This window comes from Raphanus sativus, chromosome 3 (genome assembly GCF_000801105.2).
Source record: "Raphanus sativus cultivar WK10039 chromosome 3, ASM80110v3, whole genome shotgun sequence".
NCBI lineage: Eukaryota > Viridiplantae > Streptophyta > Magnoliopsida > Brassicales > Brassicaceae > Raphanus > Raphanus sativus.
In genome coordinates this window covers 12,113,852-12,128,365 of record NC_079513.1, presented here as the reverse complement: position 1 = coordinate 12,128,365, position 14,514 = coordinate 12,113,852, and the positions used below count along the sequence as shown (strand labels likewise).

The 14,514-nt window shown below is 38.5% G+C and overlaps 2 protein-coding genes across 2 annotated transcripts; one reads left to right on the top strand and one right to left on the bottom strand.

Moving 5' to 3' along the window:
* Positions 1-129: 129 nt before the first annotated feature.
* On the bottom strand, positions 130-2,824 carry LOC108845193 (uncharacterized). The gene is made up of 12 exons (XM_057004483.1): positions 2,565-2,824; positions 2,338-2,465; positions 2,108-2,219; positions 1,919-2,000; positions 1,739-1,809; positions 1,609-1,650; positions 1,279-1,497; positions 1,092-1,194; positions 842-1,002; positions 635-740; positions 465-551; positions 130-385 (listed from the first exon to the last, which is right to left on the bottom strand). The coding sequence occupies exons 1-12, from the start codon at positions 2,720-2,722 to the stop codon at positions 296-298; spliced, it is 1,359 nt and encodes a 452-aa protein (XP_056860463.1). The 5' UTR covers positions 2,723-2,824; the 3' UTR covers positions 130-295.
* Positions 2,825-3,103: 279 nt separating this feature from the next.
* Positions 3,104-4,842, top strand: LOC108833317 (peroxisomal membrane protein 11D). The gene is made up of 8 exons (XM_018606745.2): positions 3,104-3,244; positions 3,412-3,619; positions 3,720-3,794; positions 3,887-3,961; positions 4,029-4,109; positions 4,185-4,259; positions 4,345-4,518; positions 4,626-4,842. The coding sequence occupies exons 2-8, from the start codon at positions 3,419-3,421 to the stop codon at positions 4,659-4,661; spliced, it is 717 nt and encodes a 238-aa protein (XP_018462247.2). The 5' UTR covers positions 3,104-3,244; positions 3,412-3,418; the 3' UTR covers positions 4,662-4,842.
* Positions 4,843-14,514: the final 9,672 nt, after the last annotated feature.

The window sequence follows — 14,514 nt, the reverse complement described above, 5'->3', positions numbered from 1 at the left end:
GCAAACTAATATAATGTGGTGTGATTTTATAATCTACAGTATATGGAACTTATCTAGGTCTGTGCATTCCATAGTCTGTATAAGATTTAGATCCCTTCAACTTTACAAGATATTGTACACATTTCCATAAAGCAAAATAGTGTTTTATTAATTTTGTAAAGAGTCGCAACATGAATGTTTTTCTATATATCTCAACAACAAACAAAAATACAAAGACCCTTTTGAAGAAAAAAAAAGGATCAAACAACAAACCTCAGTTCTTGAAAATGATAAAGAGGTTTTGGAGATAAAAGAATCAAGAAGTGGTAGAGATTCTGATGCCGCTAAGAACATAGCCTCCAAAAGAGCTCATCTGCATGTGAGGGTGACTTCTCGATGGAAGCACCTGCATTTTTTACACAATCCCATTTTATTATTCTCAACAACACCTCTTGAACAATGATCTATCTATTGGATCATCATACCTGATATTCGCGTAGCCAGGGTTCTGTTATTTGCAGATTGATGGCCATTTTCCCTTGCTGAAGGTTGTGCATACACGTCGCCAGAGGCTGTGAATGTTCCATCATTATGAGATTCGGTTCTTATGCAAAACTAAAACATATTGAAAAGCTTTCTTCTTATGACACATTACCTGTAAATACTGATGATATATTGCAAAGGGAGCAGAGTAGGAGAGCAGTGGCAACACTTCTTTAGCTAAGATCCATGGGTCTTGGTCTTGTGCTGCCATGATTAGGCTGCCAAAAATCACACGACACAAGTGACACACTATTACAGGACAACATATATGAACCGAAACCAAATTTCAGTTATATAGGAACTATTGCATAGTACTCACCTAGAGAAACCGTTTTCTTTCCACATTTCTACAGCTTCTTTCGATGCTTTGGCTCCAGGTTGTGGGGCCTTCATAATTTTGCTCTCAGGGACAACATCATCTACTTCTCTGGCCTCAGCTGTCACAGATGCATCTTCTACCATATCAGATGCAGATGATTCCTGCGTTATACAAACCCGTACCTTTTGTTAGAACCAGAAGATTTACAAAACTAGGACTCAAGAGAAACGATAAGAGGTTGGAAACTTGCACTGATATTAATCTCAGGCTTGCAAACTCCTCCTTGCTGATTGTTTACTTCAGGAGACGCAGTTTTGGGTGACGAGAGCTCGTTTATAGGTGAATGAACGATCCTACAACACGCCCAGCAATGTCAATTACAGATGGTTTTTAATAATTAGAAACTACAGAGAAAGGGGAAAGTCGAACGAGCATACCTCTCTTTAACCTTGTCGGTAAAGTTGAACATCCTAACCATCTCCACAGAGTAAGGAGAATCCCCTTTATATGTACTGCAAACATAACCAGTGCCTCCTAATCGTTCAGCCACTGCACCTGTGACAAGGCCACCAACCATATCCACCACTAGCACATCCGAGTATGCGGTGACATTAGCCATCGTTAGCAAAAGAGACAATGCGTCTACACGTATGAATCTACAACACAAGAAACACAATACCAAACATATATGTTGTTATTTTAAAACAGGGAGAATTCAAATCTCAACAGAGTATATACAGTTGAAGAAGGAAACAAAGTATACATACCCGATCCTAGCTGGATATTTCTTGAAATAGGCTTCACAGATACTGGCAGAAACATAAACAGATTCGAGAATAAGACAAACTAAAAGAAGTTAAAAACAAAGGAAGAAGAAGACAGAAAATATACACATACCTTCGAGCAAAAGGGCGTCTTAATAGCACCTTTGGCGCATACTTCTTCTGCTTCTTAAGCTTATATTTTTCCTATAAAATAAGAAAACAAGAAAATTAAAAAGCTAAAAATCAAAGTCCAAGCAGAGAGAGAGAGAGAGAGAGAGAGAGAGAGAGAAGTAAACAGTAAAGACATATGTACCTGAGACAACTGAAACTTCTTGTCAAATGTTGAGCTGTTTGCAATCAGTGCTTCAATAATCTCTTCACCTTTTGCACCCTCTCTACAAATTAACCAAAAAAAAAAAAAGAGTTAGCATCTTGTATCTAAATATATATATATAGAGAGAGAGAAAGAGAGCAAGAGAGAAGTTAAGGTCTTGTACAAAACCTGCGCATAGCTTCAATCTCTTCAACAGTGAGGTTTTGAGATTCATTATTGTCGATAAGTTCCCTATTATCTCTACCATCATCGTCTATTACATTAACGCTGCTGCTTCTTTCTGCCATTCAGCAAAACATCAATTCAATCAATCCCATAACCAATCAACATTATAATATACAAAAAAAAAAAAAAAAAAAAGATTCTTTCAATGTGAGTTTGGGGAGAAAAGACGGAACCTTTTTTGATGGGAAGAATGCGAGAGAGGAAAGAACCTTCTTCTCCAGTTTCAACTTGGAACAGAGATCCGAACGGAGCGCCAATCAACGGCTTCAAAGAGTAATTCGTATTCCCGATTTTAAATATACTGTTTTAAAAGAAATAAAAAAAAGCTAAAAATTCAAATCAATCAAATATATAATTAGAGGAAGGAGGAATGAATCTGAAAGAAAGAAAGAAGACTCACGCGCCACTAGATAGACGAGCGAACACGAGACGGTCTCCATCGTTCACGTCCAGCAACACGCTGCAACCTTCGCTGGCGAATCTCGGATTCGGATCTTGAGCCTTGTTGTTGTTGTTATTCTGATTCTCCGACATAGCCTGATCCTTACTGTGCTCCATCGAGACAGAAGGAGAAAATAAACTGCAGTTTTTTTTTTGTTTTTTTGAGTTTTAATTTTCAGTTTAGAGACAAGTGAACGAGGATTACTAATCCTGGATTAGTGTGCAAAACCCTAACGTCACGATGGTTTCGCCGGTTAAGAAGAAGAGTGAGTTTTATGTTTAATCGGGCCTGAGTAAAAAGCCCATTGGACGTTAATTTTTTATTCATAGAGATGTGTGCCACGTCGGTTTTCGAAGACGCGGGGATATTATTAACAGAGTCAGAGATATGATCCAGTGTGAAGACGTCTTTGGTGGACACACAACGTGCCAAATATTTGGGTAATAAATTGTCAACTGAAATCGACGGTTTAGAATGATTTAGGATCTCAGTGCGTTAAACAAACGGCGACGTTTTGTTTTCTTATTGAGAAACGAAGATGGCCGAACAAGCCCTATCTCCCACAAAACAGAGTCCCTCTCTGTTCCCTCATCTCTAGGAGTCTTAAAACAGAGATCGTATTCATACTATCTCCTAAGGTATCTTTAATCGAATTTGTGATTATGAGTCTTGTTTCTTCGATCCAAATCGACTCTAAGGTTCAAACTTGTTAGAACTTGCGAGTTTTGCTGGCTGAAAGGCTGAGACTTTACTGCACTTTCATTAGATTTTTCAAAGGCCTCTTCTTTGTGTGTTTTTTTTCTAGAGAGAAGATGGCGAGTGGTACGTTATTAGATGTATCGAGAGCAGAGCTTGGTCTAGTGGTTATGTATCTGAACAAAGCAGAGGCAAGGGATAAGCTATGCAGAGCTATACAGTACGGTTCCAAGTTCTTGAGCGGTGGACAACCTGGTACTGCTCAAAACGTTGATAAATCCACTAGCTTAGCCAGGAAAGTCTTTCGTCTTTTCAAGGTTCCTTTCTTTTTTTTTTCTCGATTTCTTTCTTCTTTTTGATTTTGTAACTCGCTCTGTTTTAAACTCTGTTTATTTATTTATTTATTATTGTTTGCAGTTTGTTAATGATCTGCATGGTCTTATCAGTCCTGTCCCTAAAGGAACTCCACTTCCTCTCGTTTTACTTGGAAAGGTGCTTCGCCTTTTTATACAGAAACTATAAGTGAACTGTTCAGACACACTGGGATCGATCGTGGTTTGATTTTGGTGTTTGTTATTTTGCAGTCCAAGAACGCACTTTTGTCTACATTCTTGTTCTTGGATCAAATTGTCTGGCTTGGGAGATCAGGAATCTATAAGGTCAGAGAATAGTTTTGTTCAGGTTTCTTGTGTGAAATCTAATGTTCTTATTTTATTTACATAACAGAACAAAGAGAGAGCTGAGTTACTAGGACGTATATCACTTTTCTGCTGGATGGGATCATCTGTCTGTACTACTTTAGTTGAGGTTCGTCTTTTTATTTGCTTCACAATAATTCCTTATTTACATATTATTCCGCACCTAATTATATCTTTTTATTAGATTGGTGAGATTGGAAGGCTATCTTCATCAATGAAGAAGATCGAGAAGAGGCTTAAGAATGGCACCAAGTATCAAGTAATGTTTTGTCAATCTTTCTGTTTCTAGGGAGAGTCTTATGTTATTAACTGAACTCGTGTGTTGGTAATTGTGTAAAATGCAGGATGAGGAGTATCGTGCTAAGCTTAAACAATCGAACGAGAGGAGTCTTGCTTTGATCAAATCAGCCATGGACATTGTTGTAGCAGCTGGTCTTCTTCAGTTATATCCAAAGAAGATCAATCCTCGTGTCACCGGAGCTTTTGGATTCATCACCTCCCTCATTTCTTGCTACCAGGTAAACAACACTTGTGTCTTCTTCCTTCTCCACAACATTAATCAGTACTCTTTATAAGTTCGTGTCTTTGTTATTCTGATATATACGTGTCTCTTAATAAAACGCAGTTGCTTCCGACACGACCCAAGTTCAAGGCGCCTTGAAAACTTATCGAAGAAATATGGCGTTCAGGAGATAGTCATTTCAGAATGTTTACGTTGGCCCTTTTGAGTAATGTGATAGTAATATGATGTTGTTATAAGTCCTTGTATAAAATACTTCTCTACCGGTAAAATCACGCTAGTTGTGCACGTTTCCATGTATCTGAAATCATCATTGGTCTGATTCTAATTTCTAAACATTCTTACCACTGGGACATCCGTTATCGCCGTCGACGACTTCTGTTCTCGGAAGTAGTGGTCGTCGGAGATGTTTCTTGTGGTGCAAGGCTTCAGCAACTAGCTAAAATTTTGTGTCGTATTATCTACCGTGCGCTAGGGTTTGGCAAAATATTTCTAAATTTTGATTCTATTTGAACCTAAAATTTTGAAAATCAATAACTCTATGAAGTAGAGCAAATACTAACATAAATTATCAGTAAAATTACGTAGTAAATCATAAATACTATATATATGAACATATACAGTATTTGATTGTTATATACATATATATATATATATATATTTAAAGAATTATATATAAGTTACATAAATATTATATTTTATATAGGTTTTATAGTATTTTTATTTACTAAGTCTATTATATTAGTTATTAGAATTTTGAAAATAAATAAACTTTTTATTTTTATAGTAAAATATTATTATTTTGAATTTTTTTTACTTTTGTTATTTTCTATTTTTTTTATGGATCAAATTGGATATCCCGTCAAAAATTAAAAAAAAATAGATATCCCTGACACTAATATCTGAATGGCAACATATCAAATAGGATCGAACAATTGGTTATTTGAACTGATCGAGCCACGAATACTTCCATAAATTCGAATATCTGATTCGTGCTAAATCTTAGCGTACGCGGACAAAATTCTTTTATTTGACATGGCTTTTAGTCAATGATCCTAAGTATTGTCTTGTCATGTAAGCTTGAGTTTGACAAGTCAGTTTCCTATGTGTTGCGCTCAGGTTAACTCTCATGATGACTGATTACAATCACACATTTACTGAATTAAAATATTATATATAATTATTATATTAAAATCGGTTTTCTTTTTTTAATAATTTCTGTTAATTAGAAATTTCCTTTTTAGTTAACATATATAGTTGAAAACATCTTAAAATTAAAAAAAATGAATTTAAAATAAGAGAATATATTTATATATAATGTGTTTTATAAAAAAGGAAAGTTAACAAACATAATTTTGATATTTAGAGAAATAGATATTTCCTTTAAAACATAACCTTAACCAAGATAAAAATATTTCCAAAGTAAAAAAAAAAAAATTTCCTTATGTTTATATATTTTCTCAAATAATTACATAAAATTGATTAGATAAACCAATATACCTATAGTTAAATAATAATATTATTAATTAGTATTATTGAAATGGTTTATTCATTATTATAATATTTATTGAATATTAATATTTTATAATTATAAAAACTAAAAATGTCTATAATTATACTGATATGATTTACATAAATTATAGAATAATCAAAATTAAAATTAAACTATTAATAAATTATTACAATATATTTACTTTATAAATATTTATATTCGTGCATGAAGTGTTATTATAATCCTACGACGAAAAATATATGGTATAACATTAATGTTTTTAATGATGTTGGTTTTGAAGTAACATGATGAGAAAATGGTTTGAAAGCGAAGTATAAAGGTGGCTGCCGGGTTAATACAAAATATTCCATGTAATCTTTTTTTACTTTTGGAAGTGTGAACTTTTAGGGAGAATTACCAATTGTGACTCAAAACTTGGAGTCAAACCCAAAAGAGTACCCCAACTTGGGTCAAAGGCAAAAATAACTTAAAAGGCTATTGAAATTACAACTATCTCCTTGTGAACAAACAAAAAAACGGATTTTTTTTTACGTTTCTACCCCTTGCAAGTCGTCTGTAAACAGACGACTTTAAGTTAAGTCGTCTGGACAGTTATTCTTAAACATAATTTAAAATTTTTATAAAAAATATTTTGATAAGTGAAAAATTGGAATTATGTAATTAACATATGTATTAAGAGATATAAATTAATATATAACAAATTTCAATTATTTTCAGCCCAGATGAGTGAAAGTAGTGAGTCATGATATTCTTTAGTTTATGTTTCATCAACATATGTTGTAGTATTGTATGTGTTCTTAGGGTCAGATTTTGGAAAGCATTAAAACCGTTTTTGAAAATTTTTAAAATTACCTAGGCGTGTTCATTTCTGTGTATAGTAAACACTATTGAAGTATAATTTGATTTTATAACATGGTTAGTAAGTTAATTTAGTCATTTTAGTTTAGGGGTTCATTTTAGGGTATAGGACGACTAAATATTTAGTCTTCTGTTCCCAGACGACTAAATATTAGGTCGTCTGATGTACATTATCAGCCAGAATAAGTCGTCTAAATCGGACCAAACCTTAAAATTACTAATTTACTTTTAAAGCTAACCGGATTATTTACCCAATATATAAGGTGAATTTTTTTTTTTTTTTCATTTTCCGCGAACAGAAACCCTAACAGTTCTCTCTCACCGGCGATATCAAAGGCGATTCGAATTCCCACTATTTCCGAACAACCATCGTTCTCAATGTCGGCTATCTATCTCACTTCATTATCACCGTTGTCGCCGCAGCTTCTTCTAACCCTAGCGCCGCCGATTCCTCTAAACCCTAGCGCCCCCGCTTCCACTATTTCCGAACAAACCGTCGCCCTCGCCACCGTGCTCACCAACGTTCTCACCGCCGCTTCCTCTAAACACTAGCTAGCACCGCTGCTTCTTCTAAACCCTAGCGCCGCCGCTTCTTCTAAACCCTAGCACCGCCGCTTCTTCTTTGTAAACCGTAGCGCCGTTTCTCTGTAAACCCTAACGCCGGTAAGTCATCAAACTCGTGGAAAAGATGAACATAAAACATTGTCTCTTTCAATTTACTCATTCTCACTGTTTCACGTCTTCCAAATGGACGTACTAAGTCGTCCAGTAGAAAAATTTCAAGCGGACCTGATTAGTCGCAGAAGGAGTTCGAGTACTAAGTTTATATTTAAGTCGTCTACTAAGTCGTCTGGAGTAACAGTTAAGGCGTGATTGATTTAGCTTGTGTTCTGACTTCTATTGTTGTCTCTTTGATTTTTGCAGACAAAAAGGATGGATATTCCAGAACTCCCCCGTAGGTTATACACATTAGGGGAAGAGCCAGAACCCCACAATAGCATTTCGTATCATACGGATAACACGAAGTTGCATACTGCTCTTAGGGAAGCTCTCACTGATGCTGAATTTGAAGAGCTCAAGGAGTCGAGATTGGGAGTTTTCATCAAGTTCAAGGAGCAGGGATTTGGTTGGGCTTCAAGGCTGGTTCACTACTTGCTCGGTTTAAAGCTGGACATTAAGAAGAAGTACGAGATGTGGTGTCTCGTTGGTCCAGAACCTGCGAGGTTTTCACTGTTAGAGTTTGAAAACATCACTGTCTAAACTGCGAGTACATCGAGGACCTTGAGACACCAGAATGTGAAGTTACCCCACAGATGGTTTCTTTCTGGGAGATGATGGGAGTTCATCGGGAAGCTGGGCCAACTACTGATCAGATAATAGCAGCACTGAAGAGATGCGGGGATTGGTCCAGGGAAGATCGCAAGCGACTCGCGTACCTTTCCATCTTCACTGGATTCATTGAAGGGAGAAAGTTCTCAAGCGCTACACGAGCTACTCTGGCAAGGCTAGTGATGGATTTAGAAAGGTTTGAGAATTATCCATGGGGGAGAGTCGCGTTTAAGGTGCTGATGGACTCTTTGTGGAACAAAGATATTACTGGCTGTTACACCGTGGATGGGTTTATACAAGTTCTTCAGGTCTGGGCGTACACAGCTATTCCGGGATTGGGTGCTAGTATTGGTCTACCCAGAGCAAACAGTCCGTCTCCACCGATTCTGGCTTACGAGGGCAGCAGAGGCCGCATATTCATGAAAGCTGCTATCTTGAGTCAGGTACCTTTCCATCTTCACTTAATTAAGTTGTCTGGAAAGTCTTCCAGCTGGACGACTTAGTAGACGACTTATTATAAGTCGTCTGGAAGGTCGTCCAGCTGGAAGACTTAGTAGACGACTTATTATAAGTCGTCTGGAAGGTCGTCCAGCTGGACGACTTAGTAGACGACTTATAATTAAGTCGTCTATTTAGTATTTTGTTTCAAATATCTAACTCAATTCTTCTTCTATTTATTGCAGATCCGCGTGATCAACTTTGTTGAGAAGGACATTAGTGAAATGTGGCCAAAATGGGACTCTGAGGTTGAGGACGTGTCCGCGGAGAACATCATTAAAGTCATGTATGATTGGAGACCGTGGAAGTGGACCATGGATTGCTGGGAAGTCACTGGTACAAAACCTAAGTTTGTGACTCCATCGAAAATAGCCAAAGAGATGGTTGTGGAGGAGGTGGAGGAAGACAATCAGAGACCTCGGAAGAAAGCTCGTAAAGAGGCTCCTAAAGAGGCTCCTAAAGAGGCTAGACAAGAGGCTCCTACAGAGGCTAGAGAAGAGGCTACAGAAGAGGCTAGAGAAGAGGCTAGTTGGGTGACCAGAGAGGAGTTAGAAAATATGTTCAAGGACTTAATAAGTGGCTTAGGTGACATGATGAAAGATGGGTTTAAGAAGTGCACAGGGAGATTAGGAAGATGTCCGATAGATTGGAAGCTGTGGAGAAGAAGGTTGGTGTCACCAATCAGGCTACCCTTCAAGCCCCAGAAACCGGGGTTAGTAACAAACAGCTTACCCCTCAAGCCCCAGAAACCGGGATTAGTAACAAACAGACTACTCCTCAAAAGGATCAGCCTACACTTCAAACCAATCATCCTACTCCTCCCACCAGACAGCCTGCTCATCAAAAGGCAAAGCCTACTCCTCAAAAGGCAAAGCCTACTCCTCAAACGAAACAGCCTGCTCCTCAAACTAAACAGCCTGCTCCTCAAACGAACAGCCTACTCCTCAAAAGGCAAAGCCTTCTCCTCAAAAGAAACAGCCTTCTCCTCTGCCCAAAGAGGTTAGTATCAAATCCTTTCCCAACAGAATTAAGTCGTCCAGGGTCTTCTAGTTGTCCAGACAACTTTTATTTAAGTCGTCCAGGGTCTTCTAGTTGTCCAGACAACTTTTATTTAAGTCGTCCAGGGTCAACTAGTCGTCCAGGGTCAACTAGTCGTCCAGACAACTTTTATTTAAGTCGTCCAGGGTCAACTAGTCGTCCAGACAACTTTTATTTAAGTCGTCCAGGGTTAACTTGCAACTTTTATTGCAGAGATTGTTGCCGGAGGATACAGCAGATGAGGCGATCTCGGTATATAAGATCTTGCCGGAGGATAAAGCAGATGGTGTCACTCCAAAGAGATTGTTCCTCTCACTTCCACTGACCAACCGAGCTTCGCTTCCAACGATCAACAACCGAGCTTTGCTTCCACCGATCCAAGCGTTCCAGTTTCAGAACCGAGCCTGGTTGTATTGGACAAAACAGCTCCCACTGCTTCTGTGCGTGCAAGGAGTGAACGAACGAAGAAACCTGCTCCCACGCAGATATCTCCTTATACGGCAGAGAGAAGGAAACTCCTTAGAGTGGGAAAGTATAATCCATTTCCCACACTAAACATACCTAAGATGAAGGAGCTCGCTGATTGGTTGAAAACTGATCCGTAAGTGATTGCTTTACCCATAATAGCTTGATTTAGTCTACCAAAACTGATTGCTTTTTTGTTTGCAGTGATTATTTCACTAAGCAAGAGGACAAACCACGTACATCACCAATTTGGTGGTATCAAAAACTCCGGACACCCAAAGCATGGCTGGAAGACGTAGTAAATCTTCTGCTTATCTTTAAGTCGTCTGGTAACTTGTAAATATATAAGTCGTCTGGAAGGTTCTAACTTGTATTATTTTATATGCAGCATATAGATGCTTGGATGAATGTGCTGAGGCAGAGGTATAAGAAGAACCCACAATGTTTCCGGAGCAAGCGAATGTGCTTCCTGGATCACAACTTTACCCAGTCTTGGAGAGAACAATATCTGTTCTTCAAAGCATCGTCGTCTGATCACAATGGTTTAGGAAAAATGCTACCTAGTGGGGCGGCGAGTTTGTATGACGGATCAATGCCTTCATTTTGCCAATCAAACAAGAAGTGGGGGAGGACATTGATGATATCTATGCGCCACTGAACTTGGACAACAAACATTGGGTTGCTATTTGGATATCGATCCCTAAGAGGCACATAGTCGTCTGGGACAACATACCTTCAACTACCATACCAGAAAGATGGGATGAGATAATGGAGCCTTTTCTCGAGATGGTCCCTTATCTGATTGTGGAGTGCGGAGACCAGATGCATGGGTTGGAGCGATACACATATGAGAGACTGCTGAAAGATGTACCCACGGCCAACAATGGTGATTGTGGCGTGTACGCTGCAAAGTACATTGAATGTCATGCTCTTGGGGTCCCCTTTAGCCTTAAAGACTTTGCTAGGTCCAATGCGAAGACTATGAGGGATAATATGGCTGTGGTTATATGGACGGAGCTTGTTGATCAGCATCTGAAAGATAATGAGGATGGTGGTATGTTTGTGGGCATGTATGATTAGATACACAAATCTAACTTGTATAGATTTTTTAACTTGTATAGATACACAAATCTATTTGTAAATTTGAACTATTTGTATACACAAATCTATTTGTATATTTGAACTATTTGTATACACAAATCTATTTGTATGTTTGTGGGCATGTATGATTTATTTGATTTTCTAACTTGTATAGATTTTCTAACTTGTGTAAGGTTTTCCAGCTGGACGACTTACAAATAAGTCGTCTGGAAGGTTTTCCAGCTGGACGACTTACAAATAAGTCGTCTAGAAGGTTTTCCAGCTGGACGACTTACAAATAAGTCGTCTGGAAGGTTTGGACGACTTACAAATAAGGTAGTCTAAAAATAAAATACACTGGACGACTTCGTAAAAGGTCGTCTAAAAAAATACACTTGAAGGGATAGTAGAAGGTAGTCTAAACACTGGACGACTTAAATACACTGGACGACTTCGTAAAAGGTCGTCTAAAAAAAATACACTTGAAGGGATAGTAGAAGGTAGTCTAATACACTAGACGACTTCGTAGAAGGTAGACGAAACACTGGACGACTTAGAAATTAGTCGTCTGGACGGGTAATCAAGACTGGACGACTTAAATTTAGGTCGTCTGGACAACTAGTCAACTGGTTGTGTACATTGTGGTTTCGTATGGCCAGTTTCCTTGCAGTTTGAGCATCTCCGTGCCCTGTGTTTCTTCCTGGGTTTGTGTCCTCTCATCCTAGATAGCTTCAACCAAGATTGCCATCTTGATTTCTTCTGTCTCCCCAGACCACGCTTTACGTTTGGAGGAAAGCATTCTCGTTCCTCAATATGTTGTGACACGATAGGATATATATTCTCTGAGTATCCTGCATATAGATGATTCTTTGAGTAAAGTGGACATACAAGTGTGTCGATATGCACACCAGCATGTGTTCCAGCTGCTATAGCATGAGAGCAAGGTATTTTCTCCACTCCATAGACACCACAATCACACTTTACATGTTCCAAATCAACCACACAGTCCATTTTGCCACCTTTGACAAAGAAACGCCATCCATCAATTGGTTCGACCGTCATCGTATCCGCTATCTCTGATCGAACAGCAAGCAAGTATTCAACACCCCGACTATGTTCAGTTGGGAGACTCAAAGCATCTTGTCTCCTTTTCCAATACCATTTTCCTAACTTCTGCCTTATGAACTCCAGCAGGAACGGAATCGGAAATCCTCTTGCTCGCTTCAGTGCGGAATTAATAGATTCAGCGATGTTGCTTGTTTTTATGTTGAACATGTTCCCCTTACAATAAACCCTTGACCATAACCTGGCGTCGGCCTTCTCCAAATACGTTGCAAGTTCCGGGTTTGCACTCCGTATCTCAGCCATGTACCGGTCAAAATCGTAAACCGTGTGCGCATAAGCAGCCCCTTTCACCAAGTACATGAGATGTTTCCCTTTAAACTTTTTGACAATGTTATCTTGAAGGTGATAATAACATATTCCTCGGGTTGCCCAAGGAACACCTTCTCACACGCACTTTTAATGGCCGTGTGCCGGTCAGAGACTATCACCAGAGGCTTGTCATGAGATATACAACTAGCCAATTTTGTGAAAAACCATTCCCAAGAAGGTTCATCTTCAACATCCACGATCCCAAAAGCCAATGGGAATATCTGAAAATTGCCATCTTGTGCGGCTGCAACTAACATAACACCTCCATACTTTCCACTTAGGTGAGTTCCATCAACCACAATGACCCTTCTCTGATACTTAAAACCTTTGATAGAAGCTCCAAAAGAGAGAAATAGATACTTAAATCTTTTCTTAGAATCAAGTTTATAGCCGTGATAGAATCAGGATTTGCAATGGAGATTTGCTCGAGATATGAAGGCAGACGCGAATACCCTTCTTCTGCTGATCCTCTCACCAATTTCTGTGCATATAACAGTGCTCTGTATGAAGTGGTGTAATCAAGCATCATGCCAAACATGTTCTTCATTGCATCAGTGATATGTTGTGGAGTTATCCCATCAATGATCCCAACATGATCAATGAAAAGACTACCAACATACTTTGGAGTACAGTGTCTCCGCTGAGCGATTCGGTCTCCAATTGAGCATAAATGTTTTTCCACATACTTTGTTACCCAAAACGTGTTTGGCCCATGTTTCACACTCGCTCTGATCTTCCATCCACAACCGCTAACCCGACATATTGCCACAAGGAGAGTTTTTGTTGATTTGTATATTCTGAAAGAAAACCTACCCCTCACTGCTGTCAACCGCAGCTCTGAAAGCAGTGCATCCTTGCTAACAAAACTCTGGTTGACATAGATGCTGGTACAATCCGATTTTCCTCCTTCAATAGCATTTGTCTTAGCATATGTCTTTTCAATTTCTTCAAAACAAATATTATCATCATCTTCCTCGTCCTCATCTAGAACCTTTCCATAAAGACTGTAATCCCCACCATTCTGATCCGTTTCACCAACAATAGTGTTATCAGCATCCTCCTCCCCATTTTCCTCCTCCCCATTTTCCTCCTCCCCATCTTGATTTTCATCTTCAACTGACTCATTATCACCAACATCTTCAAAACATTCATCAGCCTCATCATTATCACCAACATCTTCTTCCCATTCACCAGCTTCATCATTATCACCAACATCTTCTTCCCATTCACCAGCTTCTTCTCTTTTCTCTGAAACCGTTTCCACCTTGCTGCGGCTTGATACACAAAGATACTCTATGCGTCTTGAGTATCTCGAGCAAGTTTCGAACTTGTCTATCACTTGTAACATGAATGGGAGGACTGCCTGGAGTCATCATCATTTCTTCTGGTAATGAGTAGCTAATCTCCACAGTCACTGATCTCATGTCCAGGTTATAATCTTCTTGAGCCATTGCAACAAGTTCAGCATGTGTTGAATCTTCATTCAATAAAAACAATCTTGCTCCTTTGAGATCATCAACCACAAAATCCCAACGGAAATCTCTCAACAACCATTTCCATACATTGCATGTAACTTAAAAATCATCTGCAAATATTCAAAATAAAACACATTAGTAAACATAGAGAAAATGAAGAAGTTCAATAAACATTATCGCAGACGACTTAGATTTAAGTCGTCCAGAAGACTTAAAGGTAAGTCGTCTAAAGATGTCACTTTTGCAATTGAAAATTAAAAGGGACGACTTAATTCTAAGTCGTCCGGTATTGTTTGTTAAAAAA